At 37.8% G+C, this 23,401-nt stretch overlaps 1 protein-coding gene across 1 annotated transcript in view; it reads right to left on the bottom strand.

Moving 5' to 3' along the window:
* Positions 1-23,401, bottom strand: part of CTNNA3 (catenin alpha 3) — a 427,660-nt gene that overhangs the window by 76,859 nt on the left and 327,400 nt on the right. Inside the window, exon 13 of the mRNA XM_018079955.1 lies at positions 4,602-4,753. Within this exon, the coding sequence (XP_017935444.1) occupies positions 4,602-4,753 (152 nt within the window). The remainder of the gene's footprint in view (positions 1-4,601; positions 4,754-23,401) is intronic.

Raw genomic sequence — 23,401 nt, forward strand, 5'->3', positions numbered from 1 at the left:
ATTTTTTAAAGACATCACATACTATATTTTTTTTCAGTCACACTGTTTCTAGATGTATCAATCTCTGGATGACAGGACTTAAGCTGACAAGTAGCTGAGGAAGGAAAGGTCAGCTCTGACCTACTTAGGTCACAAATGACCAGAAAGTGCTGAGAGGTGCAGGTCCAAGTGGAAAACTATTGCTGCAGAAGTTCTGCCCCTTGTGCAATTGGTGTAGGATAGGAAAAAAAAAATGAAGAAAAGGACATTTATCAAACTTCCCAATATATATTTGTAATGGGTTAGCATCACTCACAAATTTCAGACCAACCACAATGAAGTTTACCAAGGCTGTTTGAACTGTTCCTTGTCCTTCTCTCCCATGAGGCCTCAGGGCTTTCTTGGAAAAACAAACTATTAAAAGATGCAGTAAATGTCTTTTTTCCCTCAAATGCTTCCCTGCTTTGCTTTGTTTTCTCTAACTTTTAAACAGAGATCCGATTCGTGGCTGCTATTGCCTGCATCTGACAGGATCTAACTCGTTTGTACTACAGAAGTGAAAACAGGTAGAAAACTCTGCATGTGTAGGATAATTCTGGCATTAATAAAAGCCAAGGTAGAATTTAAACTAGACACTGGTTGAAGGGCTTTCACCACTTGCTGTCTTCCTTTCCAAGAGGTCCATGTTCTGAAAATTCCTCTGATTCTGCTGGGTATAAGAGAATGTAGTCTGCTGTGATGTCTCTTACTGAGAGAAATCAAATGTATCAAAGAGCTCAAAACCTCTACTAAGGATGAACTCTTACATTTCTTTAAAGCAGAATGAAAAACCACAAAGAATTTGCAACCAAAAAAAAAAGAAGAAAAAGGGAACCCCCTCCAAGAGTGTTCTCAGGAAGCCAAAACATTTTGAAAAGCATTACACTGTAGACACATGAACGTGTAGCTAAACTGAGCTTGAGTTTTCAAAGGAAATGAAAAACTACAGTAGAAGACTATCAGCTAAAGAAATAGACATACAGGGAATGGGTTGCGGATGCAGTGAAGATCTAGTTGAAATGAAAGTATCTAGGTAAGACAGAAAAGCAAAATGAATGCTTTGCCTCAGTTTTCAGGGGGGTGGAGATCATGCACAAACGGTGAAGAGAATGGCTGTGCAAAACAAACTCAGAAAATCTGACACCATAAACTCTCGAGGGAACCTACAGTCCCCAGGGCAGAATTCTGAAGGAAACAGTAGATGGAATACACATTCAGTAGATAAGATTTTTAAGAAATGCATCAAAATGATGCACTGTATCAGATAAGAACTGCAGTCTCAACATGCATTTTCCATCTCTCCTAAAAATACAGAACATGGGTTCCTCATTCACTGCTTCCATGAACATAAGTGTAGTAAAAGCATTTTGCAGAGAGTATACAAACCTTTTGCCCTCTTCTTTGTCTCTGAAAAACTTACAGCTGTTCACTTCTTTATCCTCCAATAAAAACAAAGAATTTGGTGAAACTTTTGACTCGGTGAATTCTTTTCCACTGTTCTTGGTATATTTCTGTTAGGATGACTTTATTACTGCTTCACCTATGAGTAGTTGTTATTCATTTGAAGTCACTACTTTCCACTGTGTTTAATATCCTAATGGGATATTACTAGCTGTTACTACAATCCAGCTGTCTCATATTCTTCAACTAAAAACAACTTCATACAGAAGCTCTTTTTTTTCTTTAAGACATTCTAGGATTAATCTTTAATTATGCAGCATTTAGTATGTATTGCCTCAAAAACTGTCAACCTGTTTCCTTTGACTTTGCTATATATTTCACATGGCAGAATTCTTGTCTTTAATAGTACTAATTATCTTAATCTATGTCCATAACATCAATATCCTGACTAAAACGCTATCCAGACAGAGTCCAAATGTTCCTGTGCAAAATCAAGCTGACAAAGTCTCTATAATCTAACAAAAATCAGATGTCTAATGAGTCAAAAAATGACTGAGGAATGTGGATATGTCCTGGATCACCTATCCAGTGGTTTCAAATCAACAGCTACCCTTGAATTAAGTAATCCTTGCTAGTGAAACAATGAAAACATCTTAAGGGAAGCATTGTGCAGTTCCAGAGGCATTCCTATTACAGCTCAGCAGTACAACACACCCTCCACTATTTAGCTGCTCTCAAGTGTTACTCACATTATACCTGCAGGACCAAAATGAATGTTTTATGTACCTATGGTTAAGCTTGAACATAGCAATGCATAGCTGATAATCTGCATTAACACCAGTACTGGGCAGCATTTTACAGTTAGGAACTCTATTTTTAAAAACATTCTCTCTGTGTAATTACATGCTTGAAATGCTTCCTGAGCAACTGATCTAGAGTGTTTCTGCTTTTACTTTGATGTTGAAAAATTGCCCCCCGCCCCGTGAATGAGTGGCCTTGGTTCATTTACATTTCTCAATTATATTTTGATCAACAATTTCTTATCCTGATTCAGCTTTGTAATCCCCTGTAATCAGCGACCCGTTGTTCTCTGGCACCGCCGGCAAGTCCCCGTAAGTTGGCCACAGAACACTTCTATTTCCTCACCTTGGCTGCTGTGCCAACAGCGTATGTCTGAATAACCATCAGACTTACTAAAGCTTCTTACAAGCACTGAAAGGAAACTGGCATTGTCTGGAATGTATCTAATTAGGAATGCAAATACATCCTCACTCAGAAAACGAATGCCAGGGTTTCCTCCACGCTTTCTCTGCACTGGCAGTCAGTGCCTCTAAGGGGTGGTGGAGGAGCCAGCTAACATTTCACCAAACCTCAAAAAAACGCTCTCATGACTGTGCCTGAATAATGGTATTCATTAAGCACAAAGCTGCACATGTCCCTTTTAATGATTTTTCTTTTTTTTTAGCCTCCTGAGCTTTTGTCAGGACTTGCAAAGCAGAAGCACAAGATGGTACTGACAGAAATCTTCATATTAATAGTGTCCATTTTGGTGCGCAGTGAACCCGTGATTTTAGGAATGCACTCTGCATTCACACAGTGCATGTGCACTGGGCACTGTGACTATCTACAGTTTCTTCAGAGCTCACTATTAACCCTCATGCTTCAGAAAGAAGTACAGGGGATACAATATCCTTTTCCGAGTTCACACACACACATCACAAAGGACTAAGAAAATACAGTTTCCTGCAGAGCTGTGCCTGCGTCTTCATAGAAGCTGACTGAAGCTTTGTTATGCTCCTCAGTGCATTTCCCAATTTCCCAAAAATTAAAAAATCCATAAAGGAATCAGCTGACAATCAGCTGGAGGTCAAGCCCAAGAAGACTGAACATACAGAAGATTCAGATCTCACTGAGGAACAGACAGAAGCAACTCTGCAATCATAAAAAAAAAGCAGGAGTCCCTGATTCACTAAGGGAAGGTGGGATGAGCATGTTTGTTTTGCCATGTAAATCCAGCTCACATAAACTTTTACTAGTATGGGCAAGATGTTGGATGTTTCAGGATCTTTCCTTAGTATATAAACAATTTCCTAATTGACAACTGCAATAAAGATGACACATTTTAATCATTTTGCACATCGAAATTCCTAGTGAAACATTTCAACTTATGCAATATGTTAAGACTAATATTTTTCACATCAGAACCCCAACTCTCAGTCAGCCTTTTCTCACAGGAGAAGTGCTCCATCCCTCAGATCTTTTTTGTGGCCCTCCTCTGGACTAGTCCAACAGGTCCATGTCTCTCCTGTGCTGAGGACCCCAGAGCTGGATGCAGCACTGCACGTGGGGTCTCACCAAAGTAGAGCAGAAGGGCAGGCCCACCTCCCATGACATGCTGGTCATGCCAGCCTGGAATGTTTTTGGATTTAAAGGAAAAGAAATGAGTAATAACTTTGTTCTCAACTGAAAAGTCAAGGCAGAAGACAAACCTCCTCTGAAAAAAGTCTATATATATTTTTATTAACGCTTAATTTCATTTAAAAACAAAATTGCCGAACCTCCATATATTACAGCTCAGTTTTTTTATCACTTGAAGTGAAATTTATGAACTGAAGATGTTTGGGAGAAATTCTGCGCCTGACAAAATTCTGTTTTGGATTTTAAAAATAAGTGGTTCTGAAGCAGTTTCTCAAACTGCAGGAAAAACACCAGAGTAAGTGCAGTGATTGTAATTGTGTAAGATTGACAGAAATCAGGTTGTGAAGTCATGTGATGGGAAGCTGAAAAAACTCCAAGAAGGGATTATCAGAATCACCTGAATAGACTCTCAAGTTCCTACATTCCACAGGTTGAAGCTGGAGAACTGCAGATTTGGGGTTGTAGCTGCAAGTTGATAATTAATGAAGAAAACGAAGATTTTTATCAACCAAACATAACTAATTACTTTTAAAGAACAAAAGACATTTTTATGCAACATTCTGGTTTTGTACTCAATGCAATTCTACACTTCTAGAGTTACAATCATGTGTGTTTCGGGGTAATCCAAATTTCCCAGATCAGTTCAACCTGGATATGAGCTTAGGGGCACTGATCACATACACAGTTCTAAATTCTCCTCAGAATGCCCTGATATCCTGAACTGTCTCAGAAATGAATACTAAAAGAACAAATTAAAAACTCACCCGAATCATCATGACTGAGCACCTGATGTTGTGAATCGCATCATACACCTTCTTAGAAATGTCCACAAACCGGTTATCATCAAACAGATGGACTGTGTTCTTACTTAAGCTCTCTAATGCAATATTTACTTGACTAATAAACTCTGGAATCACTGTTAAAAAAAAACAAAACAACAAAATCAAAGTTCAGTGAGCGCAAAAAAGATAGAACATAAATTTTTTTTCTTTCTGGCAAATCACATCACATTGATTAAAACCTTACTTTTAAAAAACATTATAGTAATAGCACGATTACTTTAAAGTGGGAACCCATTTGTAATTTTTATCACAGTGATAAAAGTGCCCATGGTGAGCACATAAGCTCTGGATGATTATACACTACTACAAAGAAGAAAGAAGTTTTAAAATGGGAGCTGGGGAAGCAGTTGTAAAAATTTGTTGGTAATTTCAATAGTAATTTTACCCAAAGAATCAGGATGAATAACTTGGCTTTAATTTGGAACTTCTACCAGTTCAGAATCTGCTTTCAGTCTTAATGGAGACATAACCACTAAAAGATTGATGCTTATTCTTCAAATTAAGAAGTCCCATGATTGTAACCTGAATTTACCAAGGCAGTTTACCTTGTTTGATTGAATCACACAAACAGTTTATTTTGAGCCAGTCGGATATTAACCTGTGCTTTACCCAGAATGCCCTGGGAATTTCCTTCTGATGCTCCATGGCCTTACTCTGCATAGTGACCCCGTACAACTGTATCTGCCTTGGTCCTTCCCATCAATTTGAAGCAAAGGAAACCCAATAGAGAGTGCAAAAAGAATGCAGATAGAAAATCCGTCACACACAGAAGGACCTCAAACAAGCACAGATCAAACTCATTTGCAGCAACTTATTTCCTGTCAATTGAAGTCTGAAGACAGAGAAGAAATCAAAAGTAAAGGATCAAACTGAATGTCTGTAACATTCAATATGAATAACGGAGGTACCTCGTGGTGCTAAAGCTATTTTCAGGCAATGTGTTGGTTTCAAACACAAGTATAATATGTGTTCCATCCCTTAGTCCACAATTACACACTGTGTAATTCACAAATTCATACCACATAAAAGCAACACTATTAATACCATAAGTGTGCAACATTTCAGGCAAATTTTGAAGTACATAATAAATTTGTGTGCAGACCAAGCTTCAGCTGAAGACAAATGGATTTCTAAATCAGAAAACCTGGCAACATATACTTTAAGTATTAGGAAAGATGCTCCAATCCCTAATTCTAATTCTTCAGTCCCTAATTCTAATGGAGAAACCCACATAACCCTTGGAAACATTTAAATTAATTCTTAAATTACAGTAACTTCACTGTCTTTGGTCTCAGCTGTTTGTCTCTGGAGTGGAGAACAGATACTTGATGTGCCAGTTCTCAGAAATAACAAACTTCAGTTAATTCAGTGGTAGTGGGAAGGTTCACTTTCTTCTGCAGAATAGGTCCCCACAAGTGTGAGACAAGTAGCTGCCATTTGATTTGAAAAACAGGGTCTTTAAAAATCAATGCTTCCCTCTTCAGATTATCACTTGAATTATCTTGCCTTCTGAAAAGGTCAATGGAAAGAAGATTTCTTAAATGGTACCAAAAAAAGACATGGTACATTTTTCATTAGCAACCAAATGAAGGAATAATGAAGGAGAGCAAGTTCCTATTTATTTAGTGCTTTTGGGGGGGAAAAAAAATCATGGAAACACACACACTGTTTCAGGACTTTTTTTTCTGTCAAGCAAAGATCCTGACCAACAGACTATCAAAATAATTACAAGTGTGGAGGTTTTGAACTAAACAGTCACCTCATACATCTACAAAAAGCTATTTGTATCTTCATATCTGTTGTAAAAATACACAAAGGAGAACATGAGAAGTTCCCAGGAATTCAGGATTTCCACTGGTATAGTCAGCTAGCTATTCAGGCTGCGTCCTGCACTTGATCCATATTCCATATGCTTATTAATGGCCTTTTTACAGTTCCTCCTGAGGCCAAACTCATTATCACAGTGTATTTGTTTGTCTGAATAAATACATCACTTACGAAAAAGAATTAAATGCAAATATGTGCCCTATAGCTCATATGCTACTGGCAGAGTCAGCACTAAAACACAGGCTGCACTTCGTTGCAGAAATATCATCTCAGTGCCTTCCCTTGATTTGAGATGGTTGCTTTTCATCAAATCACTTTTAGACAGACAATTAAAACAAGATTAAGCTGTAATTTTAAAATACATACACACCAATCTGCTAATGAAGTGTAAAAATATGCTTCGGCTATTATAAGGTTATCCACCAGCTCTTATTTCTTGGTCATTTTCCCTGATAATTCTCCCAAATCCAGGACTCCTTGACTGTGATTTATCTAAGTTTTGAGTTCCCAACAAAATGACTTGGGGGGGGGGGAAAAAAAAAGAAAAAAAAAGAAAAAAAAAGGAAGTAAAAACACATATGTGAGTTATTATCCATGGATCACTGGCATAAAAAAACCCCTTATTTCATAAACCTCAAATGGTTCAGGCATCCCTCTGAAATACTGCATTAAGTGGACTAGAATTACATTAATAATGTGCATTTGCTGTACTCTGCTTTGTTTTTCTATGCAGACTAAATATAGTGTAGAAGTGGATATGAGTGATAACAGGCGGAAGAGATTTATTTTTTCAGTCTTTCAAAAGCAAAGAATAATTACACAAGTTGCACATAAAATGAAAAATATCAACTGTTAGACAATTAAGAAGTATTATTATATTTTTGTGATTTTAATATTAAAATATTTTGAAGAAAACATAATTTGTTTTAAAATTTTTGTGGGGATTTTTTGCCTTTTTTTTGTTGTTATTATTGTTTTATTTGGATGTTTTATTTTTGTTCTATTTTGTTTCTCCCTCAACAACAAATGAAGGGCAAATTTCAATATGAACATCTGTAATTTTGCCTCTTGAGGGGTGAGATGTAGAAAGGAGGACATCTTGGAAAACACCAATACTGTTCATAATCATAATGTTCAAAGTCCCCAAACTAATCTACAGATTTCACGCTACCAAAAACACACTCTGTGCTCTTCTTGAAATGAAGTTTGTTTATTTTAAAATTCATCATGTATTCCCTAATTCCTCTCTTTTCTTAAATAATACTATCCACCTTTCCTTGTAGGCCATGTCTTCTTAGTTCTCTAATATTATTTGCTCGATTTTGTCATCTCCAATCAAAACCAACTAATGAATCCTGTCTCTTGTTTAATAGCAGTCAGGGCCCAGCCTTTAGCTCACAGGCTACATCTGGATGTCACTATCACATCAGGCAATACAGAGAATTAAACTTCACTAATCACTTTATTCCAATTAGCAACTCTGTGCCTGTTATTTTTAATAACAAACTGATCAGAAAAGCAGATTCCCAGCTTTGCGGAAGGCCACTGACAACAGATGAGAGCAGAAGCCACTGTGCTTGCACCTTTTAATTAGGTTAAGTGATTAATATCCCTTCAGCAGCCACCAAGACAGCTTGATACTGAAAAAGCAACAGTCTCCACAACTAAACAGTCCACGTGTGTGCAACAATCACCTAAAGAATGTTTCAATAAAAAGAACACACCTTAACAGACCTCCTAGAACTGATGAGAAAATAATTCAAAATATTTACAGTTTTTATGGGGGGAAAAAGGGGGAAAAAAAACAACAACAAAAAACCTGTTTTTTCTGTTTGACAAAGGGAAAAAAAACAAGAATCGCCTTCATAAAAAATGAAACACGGATTGCATATTTTTCATCATTCTTATACTCAGTTACTGAAAATACGGTTATTTGGTACTGTGTCACCTCTGGGGACATTTGGGTTTCGTGGGTTAAAACCAATTGTTTGTCTGTATAATCGTACTTATTGTATTATTTTATTAAATTGTTATTCTGACTTATAATCTCTCTTTTGAGTTGGGTTCATTTCCCCTGCCAGTTTACCTTTAAACCAGCACAGGAAGGATCTCAGGATCACTCATTGTGCCCACTCCCCACCTTGACTATTTAGAACATAAAGGTCTATAAATTATCCTTGTGGAAGTTTTTGCATAATGAAAGTGTAATACAACACAAAGTAGCCAAGGCAGAGGCCTGATGCACACACACACAAAAAAGAAGTTTCATAGTAAAAACAAGATATAATTAGTATCTGCTTCTCTAACTCAGACATATGCATACTGCAACTGTGTATGGGCATTTGGCAACTTGCAAGGCTGTCAGATTGGTGGCATAACCAACAAGCACACAGCTGAGCATGTACATATCTATAAAAAAAAGCATTTAGAGAATTATCAAGCTATATATGAATGTACAGAATATTCATTTATATGGATACGTTTACATTTGTATTTCTATGTAAGCTATGCCGGATACACAAGAGCACTTTTGTGGTATTGGATCTTCCCAGCTAATAGGGGTAAGGTTTTTAAGAGTTAACTGCCCTGAATATGAAAAAAGACTGATAATGAGTGAGATCTAATTATTGGTAGTGTGTATTATTAATGAATGGCAATCCAGTAAATTGTTGCATTTAAGTTAGAGAAGGTTCTAATTTATTTCTCATTTAAACACACCCATGACAGCGATTCAACTCCCTACCTGGAAAACATAGAGTTATTTTCATTTGCCCCAAGACAGCTCAGATGTACACAAAGCTGCTGTTACTCTGTAATGTACAGGTGATTGCTTATCACTTTGGAATCTCTAGACTTTCCCAATGGGGGACTTTTCCCCTCTGGACTCTCCCCACAGTCCCTGCACAGCCTGGCAAATACCTGTAACACTGCACCTGGGAATTAAGGTAGTGCCTGCAATTAAACATCAGGGGTCAAGATGCCAGTGGTGACTTAATGGGATCTTTTTTGGGTTTGGATTTGAAGGACCCCTGCATGAGGTATTTATCAGAGGCAGGTCACAGCATTCAAAAGAGAAGAAAGATAATTTAAATAATTTACATAATCCTCCTTTTCTGAAGTCTTCTACCTAATGCACTTTGCTGCCATGCTCAAGGACAGACTGACCACGAGATCTCAGATGAAAATGACATTTCCCCCTAGGACAGACTTGGGAAGAACTTCAGAACGTTTCTCTCATTTCTTAGCAGACAGTGTGGACCATGTGGGCCTGTCTCATCTCATCAGTTCCCTCCTATTTATGAGCTGTGGAAACATCCACTACTCCTGACCTACTCCTGAACTCAGTTCACAGTTCAGAACAACATGACCTTCTTTAGTCTAACTAAAGTCACTGGTCTTCATTTAGAGGCATCTGCACAAAATAGAATGTCATACGGCTACATATGATAAAATAGATGCATATAAGCTAAGACTAGCAAATAACCTAAGTCTGTACCTAAAAAAAACAAAAACCCCAAAGCTCAGCCAGCAAGAACAAGGAGACCACTACCACATGAGGCAGTTCCTACAGGCTGCTGACCAAACACTACCAGATTGGGATTTTTCAAATGTACTGAACAGGACACGGAAAATGCCATTAAAAAAACATTAAGAGGAAATTGAGGTCTTCCTGGGGGGAGTGACTTCATTATATGTAAGAGAGACTATCTGAACAGAGAACAGCTTTTCAGTAATTTAGATGGGGAAGAGAAATCCTGAGAGTTTAATAAAAACTAAAATTAAAACCACCCCAAACCCCTTTCTCTGTGAAAGTTGTTTGGTTGTATTGTGTAAGCATTATGCTATATTAAGCTAGAGAATGGTGTGAATTAGCAAAAAACTTAAACCAATCAGGCCACTGAGTATTATTATATTATTTTTTCTGTTAATTTTATGTTTATTACTAATTCCTATGAACTTTGAAGCAGTAAGAACGTTTGACAAAGCATATAAAGGGATATTTTGAGGTAACACTATTTCAGTCTTTAAAAAGACTCACCTGTGAAAAGCTCATCTAGCAGATATTTAAAGTCATTTAGGAGCATTCTAAAAGAATTACCTGTTTTGAACTGAAATAGAAAACTTATGAAGGCTGATTTGGAGAGAAGTATTGACAAGACAACAGAATTCACTGCATGCAATAAATTCACCATTGCATTAATTTACCTGTTTTGGAAACAGGCACCCTGGACCACGGAATAAACTCTACTCTGTGTGCAATCCCCAGTTTTGGCTGAGGTTTTGTACAGGAGCATTGCCATGACTGCAGTGGGGGTTTCCTCAACACTCAGGAATGCCTGGACTCACTTACTGTGTATAAACATACCAGACACATTCCATATAAGCATTTTATCTGTAAACACGATTACAAAAAAAATAGTGCAAAATTACTTTTTTGCCTTCCCTCTCACATTTTTGAAGACTGGTTTAATTTATTTTATTTTTTTTATGACTGTAACACTTTACCATTTCCAACTCCATCTCTGTAACTTTATATTCAACTGCATGAACACTGTATGTACTCAAATACACACCCTGGTATCCACTAAAGACAAGATAAAAAAATATTTGAAAGATAATACAATCACTTTGTCTCATCACTTGCAACTGCAAAAATGAAAAATGAAACCTGTTTGAAAGCAGTGGGAAGAGAATCAGCAGTCCACAGAAATGGAGAATCATCTGGAAGGATGTTAAGAATTCCTGAATTAACCTGTTTCTACCACTTGATTCTATTATCAAACAATATCAATGTGATAGCAGCCTTCTTTCAATGATTATTATTGCTGATTTTATGTCAGGATAGTCTGAGTTTTAATACTTAGTATCTGATTTCAATTCCAATTAAAAACTGTTAGAGTGAATGAATTGTGGCAAGTTACTGTTTTCATTTGAAGGCTAACTTAAGCATGTAGAAGTACTGAGGAAAGCTACCTACAACAATAAAATCAATGGACAAACACTAAATATATGTCACTAAGTATTTCTAAGTATCTATGAGCTCTGCTTAGTGAGAAGTCACAGTAAATCTACTGTATTTTTAAGTGCAGTTATATTCTTATCCTATAATCTTTCCCAAAACACAGCTTATGCTGCATGAACATACTGACTTCTCTGGAAGTGAATCCACAAGTGGAATGTGTGGCAATTCATTCTGGGAAAGGGACTTTTTTTTACAAACAAACCTGCTGTAAGATCATTCCTTAACGTCAGATATATGGATTACACCTTGTGTTTATGCAGCAAAATAGTGTTCACTGCAGACATGAGCATGTTTGTCTACAAAGTCTTTCTGTAAGCTCTTCCTAAGGCTGTACTGATCACTGTGCTAAAAGACTCTGATTATTTCATAACTATAAGCTAAACTTAAAGAATCAAACCAAAATCTGAATGTTGCCATTGTCACAGTAGGCCACAAGGCACAGTTATTTAAACTGGCATTAAATGAAGCAACCATCCTATAGGGACAGAAAAAGTAGGTTTCCAAGTGGTGAGTGTTTCACAAGCAAAGGCAAGTTGAATCTGCAGGTACACAGAGAGAGAACTGCAGCAATGCCATTCTTCAAATTTCTCTCTCTATTTACCACCCTAACCAGAGGAAACAAATGGTGCACCACAAAATGGAAATGAATGGCTACAATTAGGGTTGTGGAAGAGAGCCTTCAAAGACACCTCAAGAGATGCTGGCTCCTCTTTGCACCTTGCCTGCTTGCAGACAACCTGACACAACAGGAGCACACCTAACTTTTGGGGCTAGAACGTGTTCCAATAGCACGTTTCTGAGCATGTGGGGTCCAACTGTGGCAAGTTGTATCTTGAGAAATAGCTTTTTCACTGTATCATCAAACCGCACTGTGCAGGGCACATGCAGACAGGGCTCACACAGCTGAGGAACTCTTGGTCTCATTAAAACCCCCAAATTAAAAGCTAAATTTGCAAAGCTTGGATTTTTTTTTCTTAATGGTTTCCAGATCTGAAACATCTTGAGGAAAATAGTTCCATTCAGATACCTCCAGAGATGTGTGCACACATTACAGATCTGCTGCTCATGAGGTACTTATTCCTGTGGTGCTAATACTGGCATAAAATTAATTTATTTAGGTGCTGTTCCATATTATTTTAAGCACGATACTGAAAGGTTAGATATAATTCAGTTGTCTTGCCTAACTAATTGGTTATCTTAATAAAAATCTCATCCAAAACCAATCACTCACGAGGAAAGAGACAACAAGAAAGAAAAGCCTCACCCAAGTCCCCGACCTTGAGACCAAGAATTATAGAACGACAGGGAGAACTTCCATAATGTTTAAATTCCAAGTGACATAAAGTTTCAAAGTCTCAACAAAACTGAGGCTGCAAATGAAACAAAAACTGCCATGGGGCTGATGGGCAACAGATTTAGCAAAGTAGCAGGAAAATGGAATGCCTAAATTTCATTTAACTCCAGTCATCCTGTAAGTTAGAAAAGAAGGAAAAAACAGCTGAGCCACTTTCAGAAGTTCAGAGCATGTAACTGAGCCATATTTTCCCAGTATCACAGCCAGGCAGAATATTAGTTGGTCTTTGAAACACTAGCAGTAGATAACAATCTAAACATTTAATTTTGAAATACAGCCAGTTATTTTTGTAAATAACTAGAAATACTGCCTTTTTTATAAATCTGGTTCCCAGTGGGTGTAGCATCAACTTACAAAACCTGAACAAAATTGAATCAGCAAAAGATAAAAGATTCCAAGCTTTTTTTGGCCCGAAGACAAAAAAAAATTGCATATTCCACTGGGGAACATCAGAAATTAATACCATTTCTTAGGTAGAATAATTTTTGACATACATGTTAGCAAGCAACAAAAGCACAGAAGACAAAATGTCCTTTGGTAAAATGTATTTGGGAAAAGGATCACGCTACATTTTAGTTCTATATCTACTATAATAGTAACTTGGAATAACTGAAATAATTTAATCAAGAAGAATTGTATTTCATGGAAGACTGCTGACATATCAGAAGCAAGCACAAGACAACTACAGCTTGGTAGCCAAAATCCTCAAGTTCTTAGTTACAGTGAAATACCAGTAAACACTGTCAACTGCAGAAAAGATATTTTTCTGAATGGTGCCAGAAAAATACTGTCTCCAAATTTAAAATTAATAGCATGCCTCAAAATGACTCAGAAAACACTGCCTTGTGACAGAGACTATCTCTATGTGTGCTTCCTGCCTTTACTGGGAGCCCCCAGTGCACTGGTCCCCTGCCTGCTCTCTCCTGTCCCGTAGGACCATGAACACCAGTAACACCCAGTAAGAAAGAATAGGGACATGGGTTGTACAACCATCAGCAGAGTGAGTGGCAGTTGTTCCAGGAGTTCCAGTGGATTTGAAATTAGGTTCTAAATGCTGAAGCTGTTTAAGGAGACCACACAAGCTTTCATTATTAGAACACGGTATTCCTGAAATTGCTTTAAACCAAGAGTGATAAGGGGATGCTGGTATATTTAATGAGTATGTTCAATTATAGTATATAATCATTTGAGAGCAATAAACCTGCTAGTTGCAGGAAGTGAAGTACCATTGGACAGCTTGTTTGTGGCCATGGTGACAAAAACTCAAGAGGTTCTTCTCTCTAAGGATTTGAAGCAAGAACGTGAACGGGCTGCTGGCACTCAGTACCCTGACCATCACTGCATCCTGCATTACGTGTTTTGCCCTATAAAAGGAACCTTGTCTTACCCAACTGGCTACCAACAACATGAAAAAGAACATTCTTCAGTATTCACCTGAAACCTCTAATCAACTAGTGACTAATTAAATTAGCAACATTTACAGATACGAGTGCTAAGACTAGTATTACCAGCAGGGAAAAGTCCTTTAGGTGAAGAAAGTTCTGTGCAAGAACCCAGAGAGAAAGTGAGAATGATTAATTATAACAGGTACTGACTGTTCTGCACATACAGTCAGGGTGAACTCCAACTGCAGTGGACTGCTGACAGACAAGAAAGTGATTGTTCATTGCATCCCCTGCTAAATTCAATTCTATGCAGAGAGTACAGAAAGGCTGAAAAGGTTCTAGAAGATTTTTTTTTTGTTGTTCTTTACTTGTGGTTTAGAGTTTATGAGGGCCAACTACAAGAATAAGTCCTCCCAATCCGCAATGCAGAAACATTAACTTTTCTCCAACACACAGAATAACAGATTTTATTAAAGATTCAGGAAGTCAGTTATCAGTTAACAATGGTTAGAAACTGAATAAACTATAATGAATAAAACTAACATTTATTAAAAACTGAATAAAACTATACTGAATAGACCAGATATTTCTTCTAACACCATTAAGATACTTTTATGAAGGTGTTCTTAGGTGCAGGTACTTATTTGCCTTACTTGTCTCAGAGAATAATATATAAGCAAGACAAGTGAAGAAATTAAGCAAACACAAGATGACTGTGTTGTTATTTAAAAGAAATCTGGAGCACTGCTGAAAATTTTACTACTGGCTCTCTGGAAAAAAAGAAGTCAACATAGTTTTAAAAGAGCACACCAAAGAGTAAACAGGCACTTTGAAAAACAGGGTACCAAGAGGTTTTAAATATGCTTTTCTGCCTATCTGGAAACGCATGAGACTAAATCACAGAGATTGATTGCATGCATTGGCAATGTTGGTATGTTTGACCTCCATTTAATACACAATACTTCATATAAGAAGCCTGTATTAGCATTCAGGAGAAATTTGCAGAATCAGAATGAAGTATACGCAACCATTTTGACACTAAAAATGGTTTTCAAATACCAACACCACATATTTCTAATAACAAACAATGAAAGTACTCTTCTCGAGGAATTTGAGATTGCTACAGCAGAGTACGAATGCACATGTTAAAACATTTAATTACCCAGGAAAGATGAATAATATGAATGCAGCTGTAGTCTAACAAAAGGGAAAAAAAATCCTAAACACATTATTTGAAAAGCACTTTTGTATATCACCTGGATCGGTCTCCTCCTTAAAAAAAAAGACCAACATGACATCAGGCCAGTCACAGTTTTGTCTAGTTAAGTCTTCAAAGCCAGAAACTTCATTGCATCTCCAAAATCTACCCTTCCTAAAAAACAAGCATCTCTAAAACAATGGTCTGTTCCTTGCAGCTATATTCTAGAATCACTCACTAAACGCTTCTGACTTCAAACCAAGGAATTAGTTTTGGGGAATCATTTTAAACCTCCCTCCACACCAAAAACAAAGTTACCGGGAAAACACTAATATCCTGGTACAAGGAATGTTAACTTGAAGCCTCAGGTCAGGAAAGAAATTATAAAATCAATTCATAAGGAAAAACAAACAAACAAACAAACCCTAAACCAGCTGTTGAAACATCCATGTTTTTTCCCCGATCATTTCTGTTGATTAGGAGGGTTGTCATACAGTTTATTGCCTAACCCAGCTGTCAAGGTGTCAAGGTGTGAGTATTTCTTAAGCAAAGCATGGCTGCTACTTCATATTGCTTGGGAAGGGTGAAGAATTCTGCAATGACTTATTTGCACAACACCCAGGGTGTACAGATCTTCTCATCTCCTGGCTGAAGCCACCTGCCTTTTAATTTTTAATGCCTAACAGCAATTGCAAAGGGGAGTGAGTGACAGACAGCTGTATATTCCTGCACGAAATTCCATGACAAATGTTCAAATTCCGATGGATGCATTAATTATACATCTTCTGCTGAATTATTCCAAAATTACTCTAGCTGCAGCTGTTTAATAGCACTGGGTAAACTGAGGAGACAGTGTGGTGTTCTCAAAAACTGTGACACAAAACAGAGCATATAGTAAACAAAATGAGCTTCAGAGGTGACCTTGCCCAGCAGTGGAATTCTGGTAGGAAACAGAATAAGGTCCCCAGAAAGTAAGGAGAAGCCCTGTTTACAGAAATATTTATTTGTCATATAATGGATTCAATTCCACCTCTCCAAATACTGCAGTGGCAGACTTACTGAGACATGAGGTGAACAAAATGACCACAAGCCCATCATTTATGATTTCAGCAAGAATCAATTTTACTATGCTAACGGATTTATAATCCATACACACATACAGAGGCATACATAAATCCTACAGAATTATGCATATGCTCCCCACATCAAGATCTATGGCATCATTTCCAGGTCTAACAGTTGATAGTTACTAAGGAGGGAAGTACAAAGAGCTGAGAGCACGTTACCAGAAACGAATCACCATGAAAATCTTCAGCAGAGTTGAGTTAGCTGAATGTAGTTGGAAATATTATTGGAGGGAGAGAGGGGACACTGTATAATTTTATGATTAATATATGACATGTTATGAATTTTATTATAAAACAAAAATCTATGCCATGCAAAAATGAAAATTGTAAAAGGTGCTTTTTTTAAGTTCAGGTTGGAAAACAACAAATGATCTCTATGAAGAACTTAAGAGTGATCTAAAGCTGCAGAACAAGGAGTTACTGCAATTTTTCAGATCTAAAGAAATCCTTAATGAGACTGGGTTAACATTGAAGATTTAAACAAAAAATCCTCATAGACCATGAAATAGAGAATCAACTCTTAAGCACTAATGAGTTATAAAATAAAGCTACTCAGCCCACAATCCTGCTTAGGAGGCAGATCATGTTCTGACACGTAAATATAACTAAAGCAAATGGTTAGAAGAGTGGTAAATCCCAAAGTATTCAAAATACTTTGGTCTCTATTTGGAAAAACACGGCAGATACATCTGACCAGCTGTCTCCAGGAAGCATCAGATGAAGCCAAAGGTGCTCATTAAGAACTAAAATGTTCCTATTACAAAGAACTTACAAAATAGAGAAAAACTTCAGTTTCTGTAAGAAAAATGTATTTTCCAATGCATTACACTGTTCTAATAGACAACAGGATTCTTTGAATGTGGGATGGCAAAGGAAATAATTATTAAAGTGGTGCCTGAGACACAGCAAGTTAATCATGGACAAATGCAACAGGCACAGCATGTTTGTTTTAACTCCCCCCCAAAAAATGTAAAATAACAATAGAATCAGGGTTTGTAGGTACAAGACCACAAGGAAAACCTTAGGAAAAGAGTAAGGGGAAGAAACAGTGCTGCAGAGGCTCTGGGAAATACATTCAAAATAACTGGAAAGGTTACAAAGCTTCAAGTGAAAGGCAGACTACAGAATTGCAAATGAAATGTCCATAACATGACAAAGGTTAAGGCACTTCAGACCCTGAGCAAGAAAGTCATAGCTGAAATGAAGGTAATGGTTTTGATATGAGCATAGAGATAAAAACTGTCCAAGTTAGAGAGTCTGCTTCAGCTTAAGAATATAAAGAGCAGCAGTAGTTCCCTGATCTTGTTATAGGATTAAAGAAGGGACTCTACTGAACAAGACCAGTACAGTGGTTCTTAGGATCTAAAAGAGAAAAATATACAAAAGTTATACAGACATTGGAAAGTCATGAGTCATTGCTTAAAGCAGCCTCAAGTGAGGGAAGATTTATCCCAAAATGTCACATACAATGAACACAGAATTCTACTGAAAAAAAACCCAACAACAAAACAAATAAACAAAACTGGCTGGAGTTAAAAAAAGCAAAGACAACACCGATGTTCATTGGTGTTCCTGCTTTAAGGAAGGCTTACCCAAGTGTACTCTGCTTCAAAGTCCAGGTAAACTGGGCTTCACCAATGAACATGGCAAATCTGTTATCATGGGAGCCAGATTCAGAATTCACACATCCTCCCTATTTTGGTTTCTTCCACCAACGCCACTTAAACTGAGAGACCCTTCCCCTGACTCCCCCTCTCCCCATATAATGAGCTGGAGCAAGACCATGTGTATCAAACCCATGCAGGTAACAGAAGGGTATTTACAACCCTAACGCAGCTGCAAAAGTATCAAAACTGAATTGTGAACACTGTGAAAATAAAGTTATTGCATTCATAAACAGAAATCTATTTTATGTTAATTCCGGGTTTTAAATGCTCCTCCTATTGATTTTTCTCTTGAGAAGGAAGTTCTTGGAGACTGTGTCCAAGGACTACCCTACAGGGCGAGTGTGTGCTGGGCACTCTGAAGCTGGTACTGAGCAAGGCAGTGGCAATAGTGCACTGAAGAGCAGCTTCTTCTCCGTGCTTTAAATGATCACTAAGTGCAACAGCATTTTAAAGCAAGCAAATGTGTAGCTAAAGCCATCTTTAACACCTACACAGTGTTTATAATCAACATGAAAATTACAGTGAAGCAAAGCTATTTTTGAGGTAGAGGAAAGGAAAAAAAAATTATTATGGTCAGGGTGATTTTCTGATTACCTAGAACACAAAAAAATATTGGCATTTCCTCCTGTTTTTTAGAATGTTCTTCAAATCAGAAGCAAAACACGGTTTTAAAGCCAACATTTTTAACAGAATTTCACAGAGGGATCAGAACAGAGCCTTACAGAGAAAAAAGCTGCATACTCAACTAAATGGATGTTGTTGACTCTGTAATAAAGTAGCAGCCACAAGAATTAAGGGTTATTGCTTAATTTAGAGTCCTACAATCATCATAGAAATAAAAATGTTTTAGGCTCAGTCATGCAGACACCCTCAGCATTTTTCTTGGCTAACGTTTTTTTTCCTCCTAGTTCCTACAATAATTGTCTGTCGAAGAATTTCTTAGAAGTTATTCCTTATCTGAGTTGTGCACCTATTGCACAAGTTCACCATTTCCATAAGCTTGCACAGTAAGCCTCTCTCCAGTTCCTCTCTCAAATGTTTTGGGATTTTATTTTTTTAAAATATATTTTGAAGTAAAAAGACTCAGTCCTCTTTTAGCAGTCTTTGAGCTTCACAAGCAAGGGTAAAAACCTCTGAATACTAAACAGCAAATATTATCTTTAAATCTCATTCTGAAAGTGAGCGGTGAAAAATATTTTTTCATTAAAAACACTTGTCTTTCTAAATTAATAAAAACTTCCAATTTTTGTATGCACCCCCAAATAAATCACTTAAAATAAATTTGTCATCTTTACTACTACAAGAGGTAAGGAGCTTCAACAGCTAATTCATCCTAAGGATCCTATCTGGAGATGCACCTTAGGAAAAGTCAGTGAAGTCTCTGGAGGTGCTCCTCTCTCCCCATTCTGGGAATGCCAAAAGACAACAAAATAAGTACCAAAGGTCAGAGTGGGCAGGAGAAAACAGACCAAAAAGCTCTCCTGCATTTCCTCTTTGGAGGGTGTCTTTTGGGTGAAAGACATTCTTGAGCTGCAAAAGCAGACAATCCCTGCTGCAGAAGACTCAAGGCAGTGGACACAGGAAACTGTCAGCAATTTTGCATAAGCTGTCGTGACAAAGCTGTAAACTGTATTTGGAAAAGGCAAGTGAAGCAGCCAGGAAAATACAGTCATTAGCTTGTGCACACAGGCATGCAAAAATGGAAAAGCTGAATAAAAAGCACAAGATGGAAGGAAGCTCGTATCAGATAACATCGCTGCTTTTTTATTGCTAAGATAAATTACCTTTTCCCAGAGAAAAGCAATGCAGTAGATTTAATCCACCCTACAGAATCATTTAATAAAGTACTGTACAGGAAAGCTCTGTTTCAGGTGTAGTAGATCAGTATTAATTTGGAGGCTATACAACTGATCACATTGAAAGGGCTGGGAAGGGAGAGGAGAGACTGGAAGGTGGCCAAAATAGCAATCCTGGGACTGAGAAATAAGCAAATAAATAAATTCATTAGTGTAAATAAATTCATTCATACTGGCACACAATATGATGTTAAAACATGCTGCCAAAAAACATAACTGAACCTTGTAAAGGTTTTAAAGGAAATCACTGAACACTCCAAGGAAGGTCTAAAAGTTTTATGTCTTTGGCCCACTGGGGCCAAGTGTCTCCATCCATGGATGGAGACAAAAGAATTGTTCACATTGACACAGTAACAAAATGTACAAATAGGCCATGAATAAATGCTGGAAATTGGAGGGAAATCTTTCCTGAGAAGCAACAGGCCTACATAGCTCTCAAGGAGATCACAGGATAACAAATTCCCTTGGTATCCCCTTGATATACCAAACAATTAAGACTATGTGTGTTGGTTTTGGCCGGGGTAGAGAGAATTTTTTTCCACAGCAGCTTGCATGGGGCTGTTTTGGCTTTGTACTGGAAACACTGTTGATAATTCAGGGATGCTTTTGTTATTGCTGAGCAGAGCTCACACAGAGCTAAGGCTCCATGTTAAACTTCACATTTGACATCACCATTCTGCCTCAGAGATTAAACTCTACCTTCAGCTATACTTCCGAGGAAGCAAGAATAGTACTTGTGTCATAGCAGTATCTATCTCACAAAAATGCCTACAGCTGACCTTGAGATCAGCCAAATTCGGTTTTAGTTCCAAATGGAACTTTGTTACTATTCCTAAACTTAAGAGTTAAGATCTATCCCCATGTGAATTACAAGGTATTTCATAATCCTAGTCATAAGAAGTTGTGGACAATGGTTTGCTGTAATTCCATCAGCACTACTGGAATAAAAAATCACGGACTCAAAACTTGTGATTCAGAGAAAGATACTTCCACTAGTTCCTTGAGATAGTTAAAATATTTACAATCTTTGTCTCCACCCTTTTCCTTGTTTTTTACTAGATCTTTAGATCTCAATAACTAAAGATTTATATGTGTGTTTACACATATGTTTATGTCATTATACTTTGGCATGAAAGCACAACTGCAGAACAAATTTACAATACAGGCATTTTACTTATATCAACAGATACCTGCCATAATGTAAATTGCTGACTTAAATTTAACCACTGCGGATTCTGGCAGGCAGTAAAATAGCAGAGTAGACTGATATTTAAAGACACGGTACAAGGTTACCCTTCCAGTTTTTAAGTGGAAAGACCTTAGGGTTTTATAAACAGTGTTGTTTCTAAAGGTTTCGTTTTGCTGTCATGCAGCAGTACACCAACCCCATCAAAATGCAACAATCTATTTCAATCTAATCAACAGTGTCAGACATAAGGAATGGCAGCGAGGTATCAGTATTAATGTTTTCACAGTCTTAACCAGACCAGAATACAGCCTCAAGCTCCACTACCTTTGCACTCGTAAAATGAAATAGGAAATGCTGGTTTAAACCCAGTGACTTCACAGAGTATATACAGACCACAGGACTGAACACTGTTTTCTCCAGTAGTCAGTAAAGGTTTCATACAGACCTGTGGCATGACAGACTCACCCTGATAAGATCTAAAATCCAATCAGAGAATCCATACAATGCAAAGCCCTCATGCATTCTATCAAGCTATCATGCAAGATCAACTGCTGGTGCCAGGGTGTTGTTTCAGTAAAACCATCCTGGTTCACCAGACTTGGAATCAGATAAGCTGATAGCTGGTCTGTAAATATGTGACTAGCAGTCAGTCACTTTATACTATAAAAGTACAGTCTCCTCTCATGCAGTCAGGTTCTTCTAACATAACCCTCTTGGGCTGTATGTGTGGAGATTCCTTCCTTGGCTGGGGACACTCTCCAAGGACAGTCCTCAAGGCTGAGAGAAAGAGATCTCTCCACAAGCGTTGGTCTGGGTGAGTCACATCACATCTCTACTTTTCTATTTTCTTTTTTGCTAGCTTTAATATAATTGTTTCTATAGTTGCTTCAATATAGTACACTATCCTATCTTATGCTATACAAGTAGTTTTAGCTTTTGTATTGTGTAGTAAATAATTGTGATTAAGACCTTTTGTCTGGTCATCTGTAGTAATAAATGATTCATTTTATATAATTATTCTCATTTTGCCAGTCGTTTAAACCTGCGGGACAAAGGTGGTTCAATCACACCTCTGTAATCCCTTAAATTTAAACCACTGACATAATCCAAGGCTAAGATTGGATTCCTCTCTGAGAAGGGGTTTAGAAAACAAAGGAATCCTTTCTGCACCTTGGGACTCAATGGTGGGGCTTGTTTGATAAATTTTGTCTAAGCCTTCCACTCTCACCTGTGACAGAACCCTGGGGCAACAACATTTCCAGGGCATGACTGTCAAGGCTGACTTCCAGATGCCTAGACCAGGGATGTGGCTGGAATGCTCTGCTACTCTCTCTCCAACCCACTCCCTCTTCCCACCAAAACCTGAGACCAAGAAGGGACAGAGTATGTCCCAGTCTCATGGTGCTGTAGAACAAGGACACTGCCAGTGTGGTGCTCACTCAGAGCAGGAGCTGGGGGCACCCCTGCACCCCCCAAAGAGCTGTAGCTTCACGAACTCAGCACCATGCAGGAACTCTGTACAGACCTGGGCAGTGCCAATGAACTGCAGAATCAGAGAATCATTTAGGTTTAAAAAGACCAAGATCATCAAGTCCATCCATAACTATCCTTAATATGAGATCATATATTCTCCTCCTGCAGTCTTCTGCCTCATTACTTTCCAAATTTAGCCTGTGGACACCAGCCTCCTCCTCTAAAATGTGACCCCAGCATATGTCTAAAGCAGGTCCATCCAGTGACCTGAATAAAGCAGCTGGTTTGTAACATAACTGTGTGTGATCACATAACCACAATGTCATAATGCACGTCATGTACACAGAATGCAAATCAAAGAAAATGAAGGCTGCAAATTCAACTTCACTTCTGGTAGTATCCAGCTTCTAAAAGCTCAACTCCACACCTTAAACGGTGCTTTTGCAGAGCCTTGTTGTTAGTTGGCTTGGGGTCTGTCTTCTTGTTCAGGGAAAGGGAAGGGGTAAAACGGAGGAACAGCATAAATAAGCCTGAGAAAGCAGACACTCCATTGTATGGTGCTGTAGAGATCCATTTGGCTGTTAACAGCTCATATGTAAACAGCACTACACAACTAGGAAATT

Source organism: Manacus vitellinus, unplaced genomic scaffold, assembly GCF_001715985.3.
Source record: "Manacus vitellinus isolate BGI_N305 unplaced genomic scaffold, ASM171598v3 scaffold_48_pilon, whole genome shotgun sequence".
Lineage (NCBI taxonomy): Eukaryota > Metazoa > Chordata > Aves > Passeriformes > Pipridae > Manacus > Manacus vitellinus.